The sequence below is a fragment of the Myotis davidii genome, unplaced genomic scaffold (assembly GCF_000327345.1).
Source record: "Myotis davidii unplaced genomic scaffold, ASM32734v1 scaffold1124, whole genome shotgun sequence".
NCBI lineage: Eukaryota > Metazoa > Chordata > Mammalia > Chiroptera > Vespertilionidae > Myotis > Myotis davidii.
Genome location: NW_006295384.1, coordinates 830,325 through 840,280, shown reverse-complemented (window position 1 = coordinate 840,280; position 9,956 = coordinate 830,325). Strand labels below are relative to the sequence as shown.

Genomic DNA, 9,956 nt, shown 5'->3' with positions numbered 1-9,956 from the left:
CGATTGGAGGGTGATGGGGGTCAACGCCTGAGGGCTCCCAGTATGTGAGAGGGGGCAGGCTGGGCTGAGGGACACTCCCCTCCCCACACACACACCCAGTGCACAAATTTCGTGCACCGGGCCCCTAGTCCTATGTAATAAAAGGCTAATACACAAGTCAACCGAACTGTGGAACTACCAGTCACTATGACGTGCATTGACCACCAGGGGGAAGATGCTCAATGCAGGAGCTGCCCCCTGGTGGTCAGTGCACTCCCATAGAGGGAGCTCCGCTCAGCTAGAAGCCAGGATCACGGCTGGTGAGTGCAGTGGCGGTGGCAGGAGCCTCTCCCGCTTCCATAGCAGCGCTAAGGCTGTTGGACTTACGGGGAGCGAGCCTAAACTGTCAGTCAGACATCCCCCCAAGGGCTCCTGGACTGTGAGAGGGTGCAGGCTGGGCTGAGGGACAACCCCCCAAGTGTATGAATCTCATGCACCAGGCCTCTGGTGAAAGGATAATGTTGCTGGGATCTCAAATATAGCACCAGGCACATACTGGATATTTTTATAAAATATATTTTTATTGATTTTAGAGAGGAAGGGGGGGAAAGAGAGAAAAAAATCAATGATGAGAGAGAATCATTGATCGGCTGCCTCCTGTATGCCCCACGCTGGGGATCGAGCCCACAACCCGTGACCTCCTGGTTCATAGGTTGACACTCAACCACTGAGCCATACCTGCCAGGTATACTGGATATTTTTAAAAGGGTGGCTACTAGAATTCAGGATTGACTTGGGAAAGATAAGACTTATATGGTTATGACTTGAATTTTTCATTTCTAGATTAGTCTTTCCTCTCAGGAGGTTGATAGCTTTAGATTTGGTGGGAAACAAAAATTTCAACTCATGCTATCTATTTTGTTATAAGAGGTTTCATAGAAAGGTTATGTATCTACCCTGGGATAGTTGGCCTCTAGTTTCTCAATATTGGGTACTTTTGTGGATATTTTCAAGCAAATGGTTCTATGCAGCAGTCAAAAAGCCATTACTGATAGCTCCAATAATACTGTAGAAATTAATTTTTAGTTAAGAGAATAGGCAACATTTATTGACTGCTTACAGTGTGGCGGGCTCTATGTAAATTAGTTTATCACCATGATCTCATTTCATCCTTATATTAACCCAGTGAGATAAGTTCTGCGCCATTTCAGAAATGGGATGCCGAGGCCCCGATGGCTTAAGTACCTATTAATATATCTATTAAATGCCTAAGTCAGAACTTGGCCCCAATGAGACTTTGAACTACTTAGTATACTTTGAACTACAGTATATATTGTCTCTAATAGCCTTATGCATTGATTTTTGGGAATTGATTAACCATCTCTAAGTGCCCAGGTACCATTTCTCTCTTTTTCCTTCTTGAATCTCTTATTACAACTGTTTTTTTTTCCTCTTAGAAATCTGTTTATATTTTAAATTTTATTTTTAATTGCAGTTTACATTCAATATTATTTTGTATTAATTTTGGGCATACAGCATAGTGGTTAGACAATCAGATATTCCCTCTGATATTTCCAGTACCCCAACTGGCACCATGCTACACAGTTATTACAATATTATGTAATTGCTTATGAGATAACTGCTTTTCTTTTGCTGCTTTTAAGATTCTTTGTCTTTAATGTTTGGCATTTTAATTATGATGTGTCTTGGTGTGGGCCTCTTTGAATTCATCTTGTTTGGGACTCTCTGTGCTTCCTGGACTTGTATGTCTTTTTCCATCACCAGGTAGGGGAAATTTTCTGTCATTATTTTTTCCAATAGGTTTTCAATATCTTGCTCTCTTCTTCTTCTGGCACCCCCATGATGCAAATGTTGGTATGCTTGAAGTTATCCTTACACTATCCTCATTTTTTGAATTCTTTTTTTTTTTTTTTGCTGTTCTGATTGTATGTTTTCTACTTCCTTATCTTCCAAATCTCTGATTTGAATATCTGCTTCAGCTACTTCACTGTTGATTCCCTGTAATGTAATCTTCATTTCTGTTTATTTTTTGTTTTCTAGTTTCCTATCTTTTTATGGAAGTTCTAATTTCACCTACTCTTCCCCTAAGTTAATTGAGCATCCTTATAACCAGTGTGTTTTTTTTGATATTTTTTTTATTGCTGTCTCTATTATTAGTTCTTTTTCTGGAATTTTGTTATGCTTTTTCATTTGGGACATATATATTTGTCTCCTCATTTTGCCTGCCTACTTGTGTTTCCTTCTATGTACTAGCTATATTACCTGGGGTTGGTAGAGTCACTCCATTGGTTATGCTTATATGCATGCATACAATAACCAGTGTTTTTAACTCTACATCTAGTAGATTGTTTTTCTCCTTTTTCTGGAGTTTTGTTTTTTCTGTTTTTTTTTCTTCATCTTGGAATGTTTCTTTGCCTCTGCATTTTGGCAGCATCCCAGTGTTTGTTTCTGTGTATTAGGTAGAGCTGCTTTGTCTCCTGGAATTGGCAGAGTGGCCTTGTATAGTATGTGTCCTGTAGGGTTCAGTGGCTCAGTCTCTCCAGTCACCCAAGCAGGGCACTCCAGGTGTACCCCATGTGGGGGCTGTGTGCACCCTTCTGTTGTAGTTGAGCCTTGATTGCTGTTGGCTTTTCAATGGGAAGGATTTACCCCTAGGCCAGTTGGTTGCAAAGACTGGCTACGACCACTGTGGAGGATCAGCTGTGCTGGGTCCACCCCACAGAGCAGGACTTAGTTCAAAGGGGCTCCTCAGGCACTTGGCTGGGCAGGACATAGCCAAAAGTAGAGTTAGTTGGGGCTGAACATCCTTCAGTACTTCATGTAGCCACTCTGTGAATCGAACGTAAGATCTGAGAAAATGTCATCAACCCATCCATTTTCAAAAAGATACTTCTGAATGCACAGGAAAATATAGTAGAGTATATCTGGATCATAGGGTTCACCTTCTCCATTTCGAGCCTCCAGTGTCATTAGACAGAGACCATAATTCAAGTTGTCCACAGCAGAAGAGATGAGATCTTCCTGGAATCGCAGAAGCTGGCGTCTCCCAATGTGCGCCAGTCTGTTCTGAGTATCCGTCTCTAGCTCAGCGTTCTTGTTCTGAGCCCAGTTTTTCCATACTTCAAGCCCTTCTTCTGGCTTTGGAGAACTTGGAAGCAGATGTTCTGGGGAAGGCTGTGGTGCCCACTGGGTCCGCCTTTTGAGTGAGTCACTGTGGAGGCAGTCGGGTGGTGCGTCGATGTGGTCTGAGGCTGTCCGCTGAGTGTACTGGCTCTGCATTTTGCTGATGATTAGTGAACATCTTTTCATATGTATGTCCTCTTTGGAGAAGTGTTTATTTGGGTCCTCTGCTCATTTTTTAATTGGATGGGTTTTTTTGTGTGTGTTGAGTTATATGAGTTCTTTATAAATTTTGGATATTAACCCTTTTCCCTTGAATGCATTTTTTTTTTCTTTGTAGCTTCCATTATTTTTTCATTCTTATAGGAAAATTGTCTGAAAATAAAAAATTGCATATCTTATGTAGCGTTCTCTTGGTACTTAATAGATGTTGTTTTAATGAATGATATTTGGAGCAATGACTGTGCAAAAGAGAGACTTCATTAAGTCTCGAGCATGAAAAACCTGGATAGTTTTTTTCATTGACTTTTTAAAATGTACCTTTAGATGGAACATTCATATTCCATTTGTATCTTATTTAAAAAAGTCAGCAAATGTTTATTAAGAGTCCACTACATAAAAGCTCCTGGATCCGGGATTAGAAAAGAGTCATGGACAAAACATTTGGCATGGCTTTAAAGGGAAGGACAGACATGTAAACTATGTTGCCCCCAAAGAAAAGTCCAAGTCATTGAGCAAGTCTTCAGAAGGCTCCTAGAGAGTGTTGATTGAACTAAAACACACACAATAAAACTATGAAAGGTATTTTAATTTCCCTGAGATTTCGAGTGAGAAAGGTTGAATTCAGAAGGCTGTTTATATAGCTAGTCATGCCTTTTAGTCCAAACAAACATTTAGTGTACTCCAAACAAAAACAGCAAAGCAACCAGGAGGTTCATCAGTGGCCCACTGATATCGCCTCTTGCCATATGGCCATAGTCGGCAAACTGCGGCTCGCAAGCCACATGCGGCTCTTTGGCCCCTTGAGTGTGGCTCTTCCTAAGCCATAGGAGTGCCCTAATTAAGTTAATAACAATGCACCTACCTATATAGTTTTAAGTTTAAAAAATTTGGCTCTCAAAAGAAATTTCAATCGTTGTACTGTTGATATTTGGCTCTGTTGACTAATGAGGTTGCTGACCACTGCGCTAGGGTAACCAAAGGGAAATATGTCGAGCAGAAGAAGCCACAAAGGAGGCAGCAGAAGAGATGGTACCTGTTGCCACAGGTTATCCTGGAGGGACTCCAGGAGCAGAGCCAGGAGGTGCAAAGGACTGAAATGGGAAGTGAAAGGGTAGGGGTTAGTTGGAAGTTGGTGTAAGTTAGAGCTACCTGAAATGATTAATCCAGTCCCTCATTCTTCAACAAGAATATTACAACCAAGGTGCATCAGGCCTCAGGTGAAAACCAGCAGTGTTAATGAAAATGTGACTGGCATTTAAACTTAGCAGCTGCATTGTCAGGCCCACCCCCTTTCCAAATTCTGAGAGAAAATGATTTTGAATGAAGAATTCTGTACCCAGCCAAACTTTCAATCACGTGAATCAGAGGACTAAGGATTGAGAAATGTACCTCCCTTGCACACCTTTTTGAGGTTGGTTATCTGACGGTCTTGATGGTGTGTTTACTAGGGATAGAAAAAGTAGCAAAAACATTCTAGAACTTCAATCAAAAACGATTTGAGGATGATTGCTATGCAGCATGTTTGGAAAGCAGTTGATTCTAATTTGAAAAGTCCTTAAGAATGGAGTAGGTACCATGCAGTAGAATAAAAAGCTGGAAGATTTTTAGTGATATGGAGAGGAAAGCATAAGTTTCTTGTGCAGTTACCCAAGAGGAAGAGTAGTTAGAAGTTCTGGGAAATATGTAAGCCTGTATCAGAAAGACATGGTCCAAATATTCGGCGACTTAAAAAAGGTAGTCTGATTTTAAGCAGTTGGAGGACGATAAAGAGAATCCATTTCACCTTAAGACTAAGAACATTCTTCTTCAAGTGATGCATGGATCATTTCATGGGAATCACAGGGAAGGAAATGTTATCCTGGTACATTGTTGTGGGTGCTCTGCAGTGATCGGTCTAGAATCTATAGGCAAAGTACAGAAGAGTTCACTGGCTGCCTCTGGGTGCAGTCTGGGGGGTTAGATAGGAAAGGGTGGAGGGACTTGTTTTCTTTTTAACAAATTTTAAAATCATTTGTATATATTAACTTAGTAATTTAAAAAATAACTGATTATCAAAGGGTTCAGGATTTAGAATCACAAAAGCTCTTGGTTCAGGTGTCCAGTTTTAGTGCCTCTTCTGTTCTGGTGGGCAAGTCACGTAGCCTCTGCAAAGCTGTGTCTTCACCCATAATAATGCCACCCACCCTACGAGGCACACAGTATTATCACAAGGATTCAATTGGATAATGTACGTTCAAGCTCTTTGTAAACTAAGAACCAAACAAATGTTCTCTCTACTTTATGCTGTTAATTATGTACTTTATTAGAGGAAGTAGTTAGGTTGAAATTATAACATGGGTGGGTATGTCTGTGGTCTACTTAAGAAAGTTCACATAGTTTCAGTCTCTTAAGTGATTTCAGGTTACGAGGACTACATTTTCTAGCATCTTCTCAGTAGCTCACACTGTTCTTAGTGCTTGACATGGAATTAGGCATTTCTTAGATTTCCCCAGAAAATCATTGATGCAAGGAGAAAGGACTGTAGATCTCCAGGGGGCTGTCTGTTAGCTCCTAGTAGAAAAGTCATGTGAACATTACATTCTACTCTATAATATGCCTTGTTTGTCATAATTTAACATTGCTCTTTAGTCTAATTCACCAAAAAGATGTGCCCCCTTTCATCTGTGGCTTCACATTCCTCCTGCTGACCACTGGGGTCAGTAGTAGGGGTGGGTGTCTCCCAATTTGAAAAACAGTGAATGAGCCCTGGCTGGTGTGGCTCAGTTGGTTGAGCATCCTCCTGTGCACCGACAGGTCACCTGTTCAATTCCTGGTCAGGACACATGCCCGGGTTTCAGGCTCGATTCTCAGTAGGGGGCGTGCAGGAGGCAGCTGATGAATGATTCTCGCTCACCATTTTAAAAAGAAAAAAAACACCAGAGTGATATTTGGGTGGCATTATGTAATGCTTAGAACATTATAATGTAGGTGATAATATTCCAATATTACTCAACTAAGTTCTAAAGCATTTGAATAATTTGCCCAGGGTCACATAGCTGGTAAGTAAAGGAACTGGATGCCTTCCCCCCCCCCAAAAAAAAAAAATTTGTTGGACTTCAAAAGCATTCGCTCAGCCCTGCCTTTAGAGGTGGAAACCTAAATTAGCCTTTTGTAGAGTTCCTTTTTATGCACTCAGAAAATAGAATGCAAACATTTTTTACTTTCTTCTAGTTTGGGTCCTTATTCATTGACGATTTTGTCTCTGTTTTCAGCCAAAGCTCCAGGCAAACCTATTCAGGTAGTTTATGTGCCCTCACATCTGTTTCACATGCTATTTGAGTTGTTCAAGGTAAGTGGAATTTAACAACATGGGAAGAAGTCTTCATTTTAAATTACTTTGATTCAGGGCATAATGGATTCATTACATTAGCATAAGAAAAAGATTTTGCATACCATTTAAAAAATTCTATTTCTGATATCCTGTGGGTTTTATAATTTGTACACTGTGAGCTGAAAAATTGCTGTGTACAGTGTAGCCTTCGTGAATATTAGTATATATTGATTTTGAAGCTTAATTGTACTTTAGTGATTTGATGTAAAATCCATACTGTTTTTTCTTCAGTTAGGAGATTAGAGATGCTTTTTAGTTTCCAAACCTGGCAAGGTTTTATTGATGGTACATGGATCAACATAAAAACAATTTTACACATATTTACGCCTCTGAACATTAACTGTGCTGGTGCATTAGTAGTTGTTCTAGTCCTGAGAGCTACCGTAACCCTTTTACATATTCAAATTAATTCAGAAGATCTGACAGAGGCAGAGGAGAAAGATATGGAAGGATTAAACCAAAAAAGACCCTCCCCCCAAAAAAGAGTCTTTAGAATCTCTCTGGCTTAAGCTGCTGCTTTTGTTAACCAGTAACTAATGGCATTTACAGTAGCAGAATTACAGGCACAAGGCTTTGGAGCTAAAATTTCATTTCTGCCACTATGTGCGAAACCCTAAATTGAACACCTGAAAATCACTTATGCTGATTTGCTTCCCCAAAACGATGCTGTTATTAATGCAACACTCAAAGGTGGAGATGGGCATTCAGTTGTGAACTTTCTCCTCAACAGCTGTGGCTTCTTTTTAACTGGCGTCTTCCACTTTTTTTTTCAACCAAATGATTCATTCTGTGGGAAGCAGGTTTTCCACCTGCTTTTAGAGCAGGGGTGGGCAAACTTTTTGACTCGAGGGCCACAATGGGTTTTTTTTTAATATATTTTATTGATTTTTTACAGAGAGGAAGGGAGAGAGATAGAGAGTTAGAAACATCAATGAGAGAGAAACATCGATCAGCGCCTCCTGCATCTTTTTTTTTTTTTTTTAGTTTTATTCATTTCAAATGGGCTGGATCCGGCTCGCGGGCCATAGTTTGCCCACGGCTGTTTTAGAGGAAAGGCACTCTGAAACTGCAGGCTGATAAGTAGATTTCAGGTTCACCAGTGAGGCTCTGCGGCCTTGTGCCACACGATGAAAACATTCCTCTTGGTTGAAAGTCGAATGGCTTGAATACCCTAAAGTTAAACTAAAAGAAAAAAGGGAGGAAAGCCTTAGCCAGTTTGGCTCAGTGGATAGAGTGTCGGCCTGTGGACTGAAGGGTCCTGGGTTTGATTCTGGTCAAGGGCACGTACCTGGGTTGTAGGCATGACCCCCGGCCCTGGTTGGGGCGCATTGCAGAAGGCAGCCAATCGATGTGTCTCTCTCACATCGATGTTTCTCTCTGTCTCTTCTCCTCCCTTCCACTCTCTCTAAATATCAATGGAAAAATATCAATGGATTAACAAAAAAAAGGGGGGGGGGAATCGATGTGCAGTATGGTAGATGGGACTTAAACTAGATGAAAAACAAAGCACCAGGGAGTGTTTCCATGATCTGAACCCACATTGAGCTAAGTTCTTTAGAGGGAAAAAATGTCATATAAATGCAACCAATATCCACCCACCCCCACAAAAAATAGTGCATAAGTAAGCTCGTGTGAGTTTTTTTTTTTTTTTTAATTGTGGTTTGTGAAGGTTGTAAAGAAAAGGGCTTATTATTTCAGAACTCAATGAGAGCAACAGTTGAACTCTATGAAGACAGAAAAGAGGCCTACCCAGCGGTTAAAACCCTTGTCACTCTGGGTAAAGAAGACTTGTCCGTTAAGGTAACTGCTTTGTTTGTACATACACTTTAATTGTCAGTTCATGTCATAGTATCTAGACATTGTGGAATCAGAGGGAAGGGAAGAAGACTGACATTTGCTGAATGTCGGTATTCGCCAAGCACTATGTTAGATCTTTGACTTAAGTTACCTCGTTTAAACTTTATTAGCAGCCTGTGTTTCAGGGAGCTAAACAGGGTCTCAAACCCAAGCCCGTGAGATCCCATGACACTTTCCTACCTCCTTTGTTTTACACTGTTCATATTTCATTGGGGGCTCAAAGCCCTTGTACACTTGAGAGTAACCTCATATGGCTTTATTTAATAAACTTGTCTCCTATTAAGTCTGGAATGACTCCTCCCTCCCCCAACTTCACCACCACCCCCTCCTCTTCTTTCTCCTCCATTACAGATCAGCGACCTAGGTGGTGGCGTCCCCCTTCGAAAAATAGATCGTCTTTTTAACTACATGTATTCCACTGCTCCTAGACCGAGCCTGGAGCCTTCAAGAGCTGCCCCTCTGGTAAGCATCTTAAACTGCTGCTTAAGGAAAGACCATTAACATGGGCAGGGACTCCCCACGGCTGGGCATAAGCCTCATTGAATTGGAATGCTCCCTGTGTGGGCCTGGCTTGGAGGAGGGAGAATTTTATACCACTGCTGCTTTCTTTGTGAAGCCTTTGGACTGAGATTTCTCTAATTTGTCTGAGACACACTCAGAGCTCCGTGCCTTACTCCCAAATACAGAGAAAAGGCATTTCTTGTGGTTACAGGTGCTCCAGGAGCACCATTTACTACCTGGAGCTACCCCTGGAGGGGATGGAAGTCCAATTGCGGGTGAGCGAAGGAACAGTGCAGCATGCGTGGCTGTAGTGTGGTCCTGGCACTTTTGTGTGCATACCATAGAGGCCAAATCACTCCGGGCCCTTGAACTTCCCCACCAAATTTGTTTATATAATTAAAATGTCAAAATTAGGAACACTACATTTTTTATATTAAGTAGCACAAGCAGGAAACATATAGGTGGCGTATGCATTTTCAGAGCCCTTTCTGTCTCACTCTGGAAATAACCTTCAGCCCTATTAAGGCAGTGAGAACAGTCTGGTTACCATGGCAGCATTGAGATCCTGGTAGGGCCACACTTTCTTCCCCTGCTGAGTGTTTCTAATTGACAAACAACAATTGAACCCTTTGTCATTAAACACAGCAACATCTATCAGTCTGCAAAATGGTTCAGGGTATAAATTAAGCTTCATTTTCAAGTTCTACCTGACTGGTAAGCACGTAAGATTATATTTTATTTGCATGAATAAAATCTTACATTTTGCATTGTTTATTCAAGACAGAGTTTATTAACTCAGCATGTTGAAAACAGAGAGGGAGTCACTTACATTGGATTCAAGAAAATTCATGAAAAATCAATTTTGAAAGGCATTGCCTTGACCAGG

At 41.1% G+C, this 9,956-nt stretch overlaps 1 protein-coding gene across 3 annotated transcripts in view; it reads left to right on the top strand.

The window, feature by feature from the left end:
• Nucleotides 1-9,956, top strand: part of PDK3 (pyruvate dehydrogenase kinase 3) — a 68,139-nt gene that overhangs the window by 51,295 nt on the left and 6,888 nt on the right. For all 3 annotated transcript variants that reach the window (XM_006770003.2, XM_015567987.1, XM_015567988.1), the window contains exons 7-9: nt 6,594-6,670; nt 8,411-8,512; nt 8,921-9,031. In XM_006770003.2, the coding sequence (XP_006770066.1) occupies nt 6,594-6,670; nt 8,411-8,512; nt 8,921-9,031 (290 nt within the window). The remainder of the gene's footprint in view (nt 1-6,593; nt 6,671-8,410; nt 8,513-8,920; nt 9,032-9,956) is intronic.